This window comes from Amia ocellicauda, chromosome 6 (assembly GCF_036373705.1).
Source record: "Amia ocellicauda isolate fAmiCal2 chromosome 6, fAmiCal2.hap1, whole genome shotgun sequence".
NCBI lineage: Eukaryota > Metazoa > Chordata > Actinopteri > Amiiformes > Amiidae > Amia > Amia ocellicauda.
This window is the reverse complement of record NC_089855.1, coordinates 29,172,012-29,185,140: the sequence shown is the minus strand read 5'-3', so window position 1 is coordinate 29,185,140 and position 13,129 is coordinate 29,172,012. Positions and strand designations below refer to the sequence as shown.

Sequence of the window (13,129 nt, the reverse complement as noted above, 5' to 3'; positions counted from 1 at the left end):
CCCACAATTTGTAGTGCGTTTTTCTAAGGTCCTATTAATTTCACTCGTCAGCTTCTTGCTACAGAATATTTCTTTACAAAACCTCTCTGGTATTTAATCAAGGCCTCGATTCAACTTCTTATGTACATTAAAACATGTCACTGCATTGTTCTCTTTCAAGTAGCAAATGCTAATCAACAGTATATTGTCCTAAGGTGAAGTCATCACAATCTATATGCAAGGCTTTACATTAATATATAGGGGTCCTACTTAAAAGTTAGTCATGCTTTTCCCTCATTCAAAACTATGTCCGCTATCAAAACTGTCAGGTTTTGGCAAGTCCAGGAATTTGTGTAGGTGTTTTTGCAAATTAGCACATTAGTGGACAGGACAAACAAAACAACTTACATTTTTTTGTGAATGGATATCTGCATCTGCTTTGCAGATTGAACATTTTAAAATATAAAATACATATACAGTAGGCCTAGCCTACTGTACAAAAGTTTTAGGCAGGTGTGAAAAAGTGCTGTAAAGTAAGAAGGCTTTCAAAAATAGACATGTTAATAGATTATATTATGTATTAACTAATTTGCAAAGTGAGTGAACAGAAGAAAAATCTAAATCTAAATCAAATCAATATTTGGTGTGACCACCCTTTGCCTTCAAAACAGCATCAATTCTTCTAGGTACACTTGCACAAAGTCAGGGATTTTGTAGGCATACAGTCAGGTGTTTGATTAAACAATTATACCAGACAGGTGCTAATGATCATCAATTCAATATGTAGGTTGAAACACAATCATTAACTGAAACAGAAACAGCTGTGTAGGAGGAATAAAACTGGGTGAGGAACAGCCAAACTCAGCTAACAAGGTGAGGTTGCTGAAGACAGTTTACTGTCAAAAGTCAGACACCATGGCAAGACTGAGCACAGCAACAAGACACAAGGTAGTTATACTGCATCAGCAATGTCTCTCCCATGCAGAAATTTCAACACAGACAGGGGTTTCCAGATGTGCTGTCCAAGCTCTTTTAAAGAAGCACAAAGAAACTGGCAATGTTGAGGACCGTAGACGCAGTGGTCGGCCAAGGAAACTTACTGCAGCAGATGAAAGACACATCATGCTGACTTCCCTTCACAATTGGAAGATGTCCAGCAGTGCCATCAGCTCAGAATTGGCAGAAAACAGTGGGACCCTGGTACACCCATCTACTGTCCAGAGAAGTCTGGTCAGAAGTGGCCTTCATGGAAGACTTGTGGCCAAAAAGCCATACCTCTGATGTGGCAACAAGCCAAGCGACTCAACTATGCATGAAAACACAGGAACTGGGGTGCAGAAAAATGGAAGCAGGTGCTCTGGACTGATGAGTCAAAAAAGCAGTACACGAATGAGTGTCTGCAGGCGACAGTGAAGCATGGTGGAGGTTCCTTGCAAGTTTGGGGCTGCATTTCTGCAAATGGAGTTGGGGATTTGGTCAGCATTAATGAGCTCCTCAATGCTGAGAAGTAAAGGCAGATACATATCCATCATGCAATACCATCAGGGAGGCATCTGATTGGCCCCAAATTTATTCTGCAGCATGACAACGACCCCAAACATACAGCGAACGTCATTAAGAACTATCTTCAGTGTAAAGAAGAACAAGGAGTACTGGAAGTGATGGTATGGCCCCCACAGAGCCCTGATCTCAACATAGTCTGTCTGGGATTCCATGAAGAGAGAGAAGCAACTGAGGCTGCCTAAATCCACAGAAGAACCGTGGTTAGTTCTCGAAGATGTTTGGGCCACCCTACCTGCCAAGTTCCTTCAAAAACCTAGAATTGATGCTGTTTTGAAGGCAAAGGGTGGTCACACCAAATATGGATTTGATGTAGATTTAGATTTTTCTTCTGTTCACTCACTTTGCATTTAGTTAATTGATAAAATATATTAACATCTATTTTTGAAAGCATTTGTGCTTTACAGCATTTTTTTTTTTTTTTTACACCTGCCCAAAACTTTTGAACACTACTTTATATAAAATATTTACTCTTTACTTTGGAAATTTTAACTTAACTATGAAATAAGAATAATCTCTACAAAGCCCATGACCTCCAGCAGAATCCACTCACACCAGCAGGAAGCTTCTCCCATTCATTTTGTTAATGTAGGGTTTGTGTGTTCATGCATTGTACCTTTAAAAACTGAACATGGTGGAAGCATTTAGAAAAAAACTAGGCCACCAGGCCATGTACTGATATAGATTGATATTTTTAAATCCCCAGATCTTACAAGCTTGATAAACATGTTGTATATCAATTTCCAGGAGTGTGTAAACATTCATACATTTTATTCAGCTTAGTGTTAGAGCAGGGAGGATCATAAATACACAAATTGTAAAAACAAAATCATCATACTAGATTTGGTAAATAAAATATCCTCACATAAGCAGAGCACTTGTAACCAGACATTACTACTGGTTCAGCTTCCATTTTAAAAGTGTTCATAACCTTTCACTGCTTCACACAAAGGATTGCATCTAGGAAGTTTCCTGTGTGTTTAACACAGATCTCATTGAAGCCATATTTCTTCAGTATCTGGCTGTATTGTGAGGCGCTCCTCTGTCTTCCATCAGACATGCTGAGCGCCTGTAGCAGAGCTCTGCTTGGGGTTCTCTGCTCTTCATCCAGGAAAATTTCAGCTACCAGCAGCCCACATCCTAGAGGTTTGAAATCAATACATGTGACCGCATATATAGATGGAGAAAACATCAAGCGCATGCATTTTATATATGCCTGAAGAGAAAAGTATTTGATCAATGCACGCTACCAGTGCTCATTTATAGATGTGAAACCTGGGCACATGTGCAAAAATGCTACAGAAACTACAGACAACACAAAGAAGCATGGAAAGATGTAAGTTTGAAATAACAAGATCATATAGAAAAATTAATTAATTGGAGCACAAACAACAATATCTGACATCATTGAAAGAGCTAAAATGTTAAATTGGGTCGGACAATGGCAAGAAGAACAGAACAGATCGAAGATGGACAAAGGGAGTTATCATACCAAGATATGAAAAAAGACCTAGAAGATGACAACATAAATGATGGGAAGATGAAAAGAAATATAACATTTTCAATATATCTAATGTGTAGCTTTGATGTTTTTTCTTCTTTACATTTTGAAATGATCTTTGGTTAGCAGAAAATCACTACAAGACTATGAATATGGATGTGTTTCACACTCAGGATTTCAAACAAGTTGCACAAAGGTCACGATTTACAAATATTTGCTTTGTTCAGAGTCCAATCAACCAATACGATATTAGAAGTCAAAATACAAGGAATACATTAATAAGTTACTCTCCTGAAACCAATTCAAATATTCACTTTGCTTTCCTTACCTGGAGAGCACATCTGTGACAGCCTGCTTAACAGGATGTTTATTTTATCATCTGTCAAGTCATGAAGAATTCTTGCAAGGATGTACAGGTCTGCTTTGGGGAGATCATCTTTAAAAAAGTCACCTGTTTGGACACCAAAGAATTTAAAACAACGGTGAAGTAAAAGGAGAAGAACAAATGGCAAGTAGGCCAGATTATTCTTCTACCATAGCACCTGTATCAGAACCTCATTTAAGCATCTAGCAAAACCAGCTAAAGACAGAAGGAAATATAACTGAGTTTGAGATTGTTCAGCATTTCGCTACGAGGGTACACACCAGCTGCAAATGTAACTCGACTCAAGTCTTCACTCTGGGTACAGAAGTGGCTTCTCATTTCTACGACGGCAGGCAAGTCAAAGATGGTGACAGATAAGCTAGGATATAATTTTGTAAACTGGCACGCCATGGCTCCTGTGCAGCCTGTAAGAAAAGACAAAAGGAATTTACTATTAGTTTATTTTTTGTTTTTTCCTCTTTATCCTACCATTTTGATAATTGTGTCAAGGTTTGTAGTGCATTGTCAATCTGGAGAGAACAAGGAATAACCTGCACTACATTTACATTTCTGAACAGATGTTAAAAATACAATATTAACGAGAATATTAATATTAATAGTCAGTGAACAGGGATTTAGGTGGATTTGTAACCATGTAGACTGTCATACGTTTCCTACACTGGATGTAAAGTAAAAAGGGCTCCTCTCTACCTCCCAGATCACAGGCCGTTTTGAACGGAGAGAGATCAAAGGCAGCCGCGATGTCTGCTCCCGTCACTGTGGCGATGCTGTGCATGGCATTCATGAACTGCAGCTTCATCTCCTTATCGCTGAGGCAGGAGTCCTGGAAAAGAGCCACAGCAAAATGATGGAAAATAGGCAGAACACGGATCTCGTGTCAGCAGTGACTCTCCTTTGAAAGTCACTGATGTACTAATCATTTTATGAAGCTTAAGAGGGTTACAAACTGGGATCTAAATAAAACGCATAAATAATAATGTGATAATACAAAACAAAAACAGAGAGATATTAAGAAAATGCAAGACCCCAAATAAAACATAAAACATAATCCAATTTTATATGCATTGACTGATATCAGAATAATTTTAAAGTTTCAAACTGTTGTGTTAACTGGATCCAAGAAGAACAACTTCCCCATACTTGTGATGAGGTGGACAGTTACCCGAGACAGTTCACTGGACTTCTTCCCGAAGGCCCTCTCAAATTGGTTAGTTCCTTCCTGAACGGCATCTTCCAGGTGCGTAAACAGCGGCCAGATTCGGTCATTGCAGTAAATGATGTAACCATGGAGGGAGCAATTACTGGAGGACACAAGGTACTGGTTTGCCTCTTCTGTATTCTTATAGACTGAAAAGACAAAACACGCAATATAGATTATTGACAAGAGCAAGGATATCCCTACCTGTGCATCAAAGGTCTTGCAGCCCAGTTCCGATAAATGGTACATATGATTGTCAACCTCAAAAATACAATGAACCCTAGAGCATTTAAGACTCTACTCTACTGTATTCTCCAGACAGACACACAAGTATAGCCATTAACCATTCCAAATCATGCCCAGGAACTGTGTTTTACAACCCCATCCCAGTGCCAGAAAAAGAAGCATTAAGAGCCACACCTATGGATTCACCCAGGTGAGACTTCTCCAGCAAGCCGAGCGAGACAACACTGTCCAGCAGGCGCTCCGTTCCAATCACGGAGGCTGGGATTTGGACAGCCATTTCGGCCACCGTCAGACCTCCCGGAGACACTAGCAAGTCAAAAACTTTGAGTTTGGAGGCTGTGAATAAAGTCTGTAAAACAAACACAGGTCACAAACACTGCTGAAAAGGAATGGCTGATTACAAGTTGCGTGGAAGGTGAGCATTTTCACAACGGATATTGTTGCATCCTTTTTCAACTCAACAGTATAACTAGTATGAGTCTAGTCTAACAACACCCCCAGAGCTGTTTATAGCCCATCTGACTTGGAAGACAATACAAGTCTTGACCAGATAAAATAAATCAGACAGATTTGTAGGTACTGTGTTGGTGATCTAAAAAAAGGCATCTGTTCTTTAGGAATAAATAGACCTAAGACCTAATCAGTAGAGATGGTCCACATATCTGTATTATCCCTATGTCAAGGTCGCTTCTTTCTTTAATAAGCAGGGCTCTCTGCATGTAGAAAGAATGAATACCTTAGAAGCTTTAAATCCATCCATTAGATCTGCAATCCTTTTAGGGAACTTGGAGATCACAGAGGCCCGGGGTTGAAGTTCTGCTGCCCCTGCCCCAGGTGATACCCAATGGTGCGAGTGACCTTCACCATCTCTACTGTCCTTGGCCTCTGCTCTATTTTCCGCCCACCTTGGCCATCCATTCTCCATGTAAATGGGGCTGTCAAATGTCTCCACATATGGGATGGAATCATATCGAATATGTTTCACTTCGTTTTTGGAAGGGGGGTTGTACATTTCTCCTAGCTTCTTGCAGAAATGATTCAGTGGAAAGCCCACCACATTCAAAAAGTCTCCGTGAACATACTCCACCAGCATTCCTCCCAGAGCCTGGATTCCATAGCCTCCTGCTTTATCCCTTAAAGACAGGGAGTAAAAAGAAAACTAAATATTGAAATATGTTTTTGTACATGTACTGTATTTATTCACGTTTCACAATGAAGAATATGGAGGGGAAAAATAATGAAGCCACATTTCTTAGATACTAAAGCCAGCACAACTGCACATAATGTGATCCTGTCATTTTATTTTATTTTTTAAGTCATGTATCAAAGTAGTTATTTATAGTAGTAGAAGTGAAATAAAAACATTCTGTGCTAGCTGCAAAGAGTATTAAGTTGAAAATGAAGAACGGGTAATTAAACAAATCTCTGCACAGAACCAAAAGCACACACGAAAGGAAATATTGTAATGACTGATAAAAGATTATTTGGTATAGATAAAATAAAATGGTGTAAAATACATTCCTTGATTTTTGTTTTTGTTTGTTTTAGAAAGCAAACAATTCTTGCCATTTTTATTTCTTTTTAACAATTTGAATGATAATTCCTTGATCTATTAGGCAATTTGTCAAGGTAAACAAAAAAATGCAGCTGACTTGTACAAAGTCTAAAATGTGCTCCAAATCCTAGGTTCAACAAGTTTGGCGTGTATTGAGTGCATTCCAAATCTGTTTTTGTCATCTGGGTTCCTATTGCTTTTAAAATTGTATTGTGATTTGGTTCCACTAACCTGGGCTGTTTCATTTGTAATAGTTATTATTTGGATAAAAAGAAACACAAATGGACAAGCTTCTACAAAACATTTTTCTTCGAAGGATGGCATGCATTGCTAAACATTTTTAAACAGCAAGGGGGACAAAGCAAACGGATTACTGTACTTACATTGGCTCACCACTGTGGATGTATTCCCAAAGCATGTCTTCTGAGAGGTCTGCAAACTTCACCTTAGTTTCCTCATAAAAATCAACAACATCATACTCCACTTCTTTACCTGAAGAAACAGTACACAGGGACTATCACATTGAGCTGCTCTCAAACATACTGAGACCAGGTTTCTAAACTAAACAAGGAGAGCAATACAGTTTGTGCTTTTTGTGTTTTTCACTATATATTTGATGTGGCTCACTTCCTTACTGCCATGGAAGAGGTGTGTGTGGGCAGTTTAAGGTGTTGCTGGTCTTTAAAATGGTGTTTTTATACCTCATGGATAAAGTACATCTATAAAATAGCTTTGTTAGTTTACAGAGACCTAAGCTCAGCACTCTCACAGGAAACGAATTAACACAAGGCTGATGTACTTGATGGCTAACCCTTATACATCTTGTAACAACAAAATATTATTTTGCATATGAACTGCAAAGCTATTCTGCACTTACCCAATTCACTATTGCAATGAACGATTGCTACCCCTGTGAATACGCTATGCTCCTTGCCACTCAGCCTAGATATGGTAAAGAAATTAATCAGATGATTAACAAAATATCAAAAAACTCAATTATTTCCTGTCTTATTGGTTTTCAAGTTAATCTGTTAAACACGGTCACTATGTTAAGTTCCTGATTTTCAATTAAATAGGCTTTATAGTGGGAAAAGTAGAGGCTACAATTGTAATACAGTACACCTTTGTGTATAAATAAGATGTAAATTAAACTAAGACATCTGATATGTAACAACAAGGTAATGGTGTGTATAAACATACATATATTTTTATATATTGTATTTTATACAGAGTGCCAATAGAGAGTACACCTCCTTCACAATTTTCACAGCCTTATAGACTGGATTTGAAATGCATTAAAATAGGTTGTGGTTTTGTATCCCCATTTATGTACACATCAGGGACTGGGACACTTGCCAGGATAGAAGGGAAAATGAATAAAGAACAGAAAAGTCTTTGAGAAAAACCTGCTGCCCTCTGCAAGAAAGCTGAAACAGAGATGTCAGGTCATGCTGAATGGTGAAAATGACCCAAAACACACAGCCAAAGCTACACGAGTGGTAAATGTCCTTGAGCGGCCCAGTCAGAGCCCAGACCTAAATCCACTGGAAAATTTGTGGCATGACTTGAAGATTGCTATCCATCAACACTGCCTAAGGAAATAGACAAAGCTTTAACATTTTTGTATAGAATGGTCACATATTGCCAAATCTAGTTGTGCAAAGTTAGTAGAGACCTTTCTCAACAGACTCACAGCTGTAATAGCTGCCAAAGGTGCTTCCACCAAGTATTAACTAATGGGGCTGTAGACTTATCTAATTATGATATTTGTTTGTTTTTTGTTTGTTTGTTTTTTATATATATAATTCTATAATTGTTTCACAATAACACCTTTATCCCCTATCAGTATGGATTATGGTGTGTGGATGTGTGGAAAAAAATAATTAAATATTTAAAATGCATGAAACTCTGAGGCACATGACATAGCAAAATGTGAAAGAAAGGTCAAGGGGGTGTAGTCTTTCTATCAGCACTCTATATCTACATATACTTATAGTAAAAAAACAAATTAAATTGTTGTATCACCCTAAGTTGGATGAAATTACAGCATCATTTTCATAGTTACATGAGATGCTCAAGCTATTCCAACCTGGAAAGCATCCTGTATGCATCTTCCTTGTCAACTGGCTTCTCCAGGATGTAACCATCAACTGTCTGTAACAGCAAAACAGAGGCTTAGATGGAAAAGTCAGTGCATACTGAGAAAGTGTAAAATGAACACCAAAGAGAGCAGAAAACAATCTTTAAAGATAGAAAGGGAATGGAAAGATATCATCAGTAAGCAGAGAGCAGACACTAGTGATATCCTGTTACACCTCACAATTAGCAAGTTTTCAGAAGAAGAAGAAAAAACTTACCACAACAGTATCTGCACCAATCACAATATCAGGTGTTTTAAGGTGTTTCTGAATCAAATCATGAAAAATGTAATTACACATCAAGGAAAAAGTGAGTCATAAATTAATCACTAAAGTCCACTATTATCTTAGCTGACCTTAAACGGAAACTACCATACGGACCAAAATGATGTGTTTATAAATAATCATGTGTGAGTCTCTGTTAAATGATGCAAATAAAGAAAGGAATGAAATGCATCTGGAACTTTTTTTAAAATTAGGTTTTAAGTGTAATTTATGCTCAGAAATAACACATAATCTTAAGGTAATATGTGTGAAAACAAATGGAAAAGAATTGTCGGCCTCTATGACACTTAAAACATATTTGTACTGGACCACAGATTGATGGACAGAAACAAATTATCCACAGTTTAATATCTCAATATAACAGGTCATGTGGAAAATTGGGTGTCAGGCCAAGCATTCCCCACCCCCAAAAAAGTGGTTTCACTTACAAATGGCATCCGCCTGGCCACTTCCAGGGCTTTCTGCTTTGCCGTTTCCACTGCATATTCATAGGGAGCTTTGAATAATGACTTCTCCAGGGTCTCTTTGAACCAGGAAGGAACAACCTCAAATCTCAAGCCCTGCAATGAAACAAAAATTCAAAAACAACGCTGGTTCTCAAGTATAAAGGAAAACACGGACAGGATAACAATTAGACGCGGGGAAGTATCGACGAACTCCTCACCACATTGGTCAGAATCTCCCGGCGTCTTGGGGAGGCACTTGCGAGGACCACCAGCTTTCCTCCTAATTTTGAGATCACCGGGTTCAGTACCATGTTGACGTTACTTAAACTTCCCAGCAGATCTGAGGAAAGACAAACTCGGAGGGAGGTGTGTTGTTTGTCCCTGTGAAGACTAATGGAAACGCACAAAAAAATAATCAGATTACAAGTGGTAAATGTTATAGCTATGAAGGCTGGGACTGAATGATTTGGATTTTTCTCGTTCTAGTTTCCCCTACCATTGTTTGTTTAAGAAGTTGCACACTGATAGGCTGCTCACTCTATCCCAGCACAGGTGCCTGAGGGATGTGCGATTGTGATTGGTCTATTCAGCTGATGACACAGCTGCCAGCAATGAGCCTGACCGTGAGCACCACCCACAGCACCCTTATTTAACCTCTCTCCTTCCAGTAACCCTGCCGATCCCACTGCCCCCGGTCTTTCGTTCTCCCCACATGAACCTGCCGACACACAACCCTGTCACTCCGAACCATACTGTGTCTTTGCTTTCCCAATAGTGCGCTTCTTTAGTTTGTTGTACTTGTTTTGTTAATGAACTAGTAATGGGAGCTTTAGCAGTTCAAAGACTTCCCATGAGGAAATCACCTTAGTTCGTGACCCTGTATGTGCCCCTTGTAAATAAACCCTTAAACTCTCCCATATTCTGTCTGGCTCCTCTCTAATTTAGAAATCTCAATCATTAATTTGACATATTTCATTTGAAATAATTTCAAGAGATCTCAAAATAACTCCCTGCCTATTTTAAGATATCTGAAAAACTTCCTGTATATTTGCAGAGGTTATTACTTCCTGTTTACAGGTTGTTATTCAGAAAGAAATGAATGAGTGAACAAGAAAAGATAATCTCAGACAACACACTGGAAGTTATTTTGAGATTAAAAAAAAAGATCTTAAAATGAATGGGAGATCTTATTTTAAAGTGCATTTGAAGACCTCTTCAAAACATTTAAATTTCAAATTAATTGAATTTAAGATATCTTGAAATAATTTGGCGATATCTCTAAATGTTAATTTGGTTTACCATGCATGGGCAGCTGCTCCTCCCTATACTCAAGGTGGCAGTGTGGAAGTTTAAAGTTCTGCCCCTTTCACCCAATCTCTTAGGATGATGAAGGTCTTTATAATTCAATTTTATGCGTTATACACTACATTACAAGGTTTAATTGGATAACACAGCTCAAATACAAAAGTCAGATGTTCACATTTAATGAACTGTAGGCACACATATGACCTGAAGGACTGGTGCAAGGCTTTTGATAGAACGCTTTGCCACATGTCCCGCCTTGCACTTTCTAGCGCTCTAGAGAAGCTGGTCTCAGCAATGCCTTCCTGATTAGCATCTCCAGCTTATCTCAGACATGTTCTATTGACTCTGGAGGTCAGGACACTGAAAAGGTTATAGTGTTAATATAATGTTTCTTCAGTCTGAATCAGTGATCAGTTAACTCTGACAATACATAACTTACAAGTACATTTTAACTAACACTATTTATGAGGCATATATTAAATCACATATAATTATCGTTTCAAATACAACATAAGAATACTTTCCAAAATCAACTGAATAGCCTATATACCCCTATACCCTCAAGTGACCCTCACCAACTTAAACAAAACAAAAAAATGTAGTTTATAGATCAGAAATCAAGCTTCTGGATGTTGTATTGCTTCAGAAGACTTCTGCCAACTATAAATGTCACAGCAGACACAGGAGTCATGATTTGGCCACATGACACACAGTTAGCAGATACACATTAGGTAACATTGTGAAGGACTCTGTCCCCAGTTTAAATACTGCCTTGTACAACATATCTCAAATGTGCATCCCAAGGTACACAATTAAAGCACTTAGAACTGTGTTATTTAGAAACCATATACATTTCTATACAATAGGTTTTCAAAGGAAGCCACTTAGGATGGGAGATTTACAAAAGATACATTTCAATGCAAAATAAAGATTTAAGAAGCGGTATGCTGAAATAGACTAAAAGCTTATTTGAATTACACCACTTAAGTGCAGAATAAATATTCAGCTCACAAAAAACATATGTTTTAGTTTGTGTACACAGCCTTTTCTTGAATTGCAGTACAGTTAATGTTTTAGGCCTACAAGTCTACTAACACTAAGCAAGAGCTGAGCACAGTGTTTGCAGAAAAGACAGGCGAGTGAACTTTTGAGCTCTAGGCAAATAAGAGGCCTCTGGTTATTGAAAGAGCTGCTTTACTGTTACCAGTTATGACATAATTTGGTGGTCTGCTACTGTAAAACATTCAGAAATGGAGAGACTTTATTACACATACTCTTTTACACAGTCAAATATTTTCAGCTCACTAGCACACTGTAACATAATAACATGCTAACCTCTGCAGTGATCCTCCTAGAAAAAAGGTTGCTCATAAGCCATATAACAATTACGTATTGGTGCACTAAGTTTCCTTTATTTAAATTAGCATCAAACTTTAGGCACTTATACAATATACTTATACAAAAACAGAATAACTAAAAAGATTGTTCAATTATTAACGCTTGGCTAACATTACACGGAGATTATCAGAAGGGCAAATAATGATTCATCTTATATAACTGTAATTTTATAACATGATGTAAACAAGGCTGTTGATTGTACTTTCGATAAGTATCACTTGCAAAAACGCCACTATTTGTGCAAAAACCTCAACAACACTTTCATTTATTAGCACATGTTTGGCATTGCAGCTGAAAATTAAAACAAAGACATACTCAAAAATAAAATAAAATGAATGATGGATCAACTATTCAGGCTTTAGTGAAAGCAATGCCACTGCGTTGCGTGCAGGCGAAGAAATAACCAGCCGCCCTGAGATCACACGTGCAACTTCGAGTAAAGTAAACCGCTGTTCACACAGGAACTGGCATTTGCATTATGTCTCCATTTCCTAGTAGTAACAACATACAGTACACAAATAAAACAATACCTGTCAAATGTCTGCAGCCATTCAACTTTCTAATGCAACACCCACAGCAGCAGCAGCAGCAGCAGCAGCAGCACGGTAAAGGGGTGGAGATTCATCGCGCAGGCGCAATGGCAAACACGGAAGGCGGAAGGAAAGACAAGTTGCTGTTCCTGCTAACTGAGCGCTGCGCAAACATGGCTTCCATGTGTGTTTTATTGATGTTTGTGTACTGAGATCTAGATGTCTTTTTAAAACATGCGTCTTATTGCCTGTTTAAAGCATTTTGGCAGTATCTCGATGTATGTATTTTATTATGAAAATGATATATATATAGCACAGGTCTGTATATTTTGGGGTTATTTAATTGGCAGAACGGGCCTTGCTTGAGAGAAGTGGAAAGTACTGACTGGCCGCTGCTTTTCGTGGTTATTTGAACTTAATTGAACTTAGAGACTTTTTTTTTATTCCATGAAAAGCGCTGACAAAATGTTCCATGTTTGCCTTCTGAGAAATCACACGAGGTTCTGTTAGAAAAACGTTACATGCAACTTTATTTTTTTCTATTTCGCTTTTGGATCAAATCCTATATATGTATTAAAGAACGTAATATAAGCTGAATATTTT

General features: G+C 38.1%; 1 protein-coding gene across 3 annotated transcripts; it reads right to left on the bottom strand.

Annotated features, from left to right (window-relative positions):
• Positions 1-2,289: 2,289 nt before the first annotated feature.
• asmtl (acetylserotonin O-methyltransferase-like) lies at positions 2,290-12,632 on the bottom strand. 3 transcript variants are annotated; one of them, XM_066706792.1, is made up of 14 exons: positions 12,527-12,632; positions 9,512-9,683; positions 9,276-9,407; positions 8,782-8,829; positions 8,514-8,578; positions 7,302-7,366; positions 6,808-6,916; positions 5,606-6,002; positions 5,044-5,218; positions 4,588-4,772; positions 4,116-4,248; positions 3,686-3,829; positions 3,369-3,491; positions 2,290-2,679 (listed from the first exon to the last, which is right to left on the bottom strand). In XM_066706792.1, exons 2-14 carry the CDS (start codon positions 9,602-9,604, stop codon positions 2,474-2,476), a joined length of 1,875 nt encoding a protein of 624 aa, XP_066562889.1. In that variant the 5' UTR covers positions 9,605-9,683; positions 12,527-12,632; the 3' UTR covers positions 2,290-2,473. The 3 variants fall into 3 exon arrangements, with proteins under 3 accessions (XP_066562889.1, XP_066562891.1, XP_066562890.1); XM_066706794.1 differs by having other exon boundaries at positions 5,924-6,002; XM_066706793.1 differs by having other exon boundaries at positions 9,512-9,633; positions 12,527-12,609.
• Positions 12,633-13,129: the final 497 nt, after the last annotated feature.

Excerpts from the sequence above, each read along its gene's own strand:
- asmtl (XM_066706792.1), bottom strand. The coding sequence starts at position 9,604 with ATGGTACTGAACCCGGTGATCTCAAAATTAGGAGGAAAGCTGGTGGTC. Across the intron at positions 6,917-7,301 it reads TCATTGCAATAGTGAATTGG|GTAAAGAAGTGGAGTATGAT; the intron begins GTAAGTGCAGAA and ends CTGTTTCTTCAG. Across the intron at positions 3,492-3,685 it reads TCGAGTTACATTTGCAGCTG|GTGACTTTTTTAAAGATGAT; the intron begins GTGTGTACCCTC and ends GTGTCCAAACAG.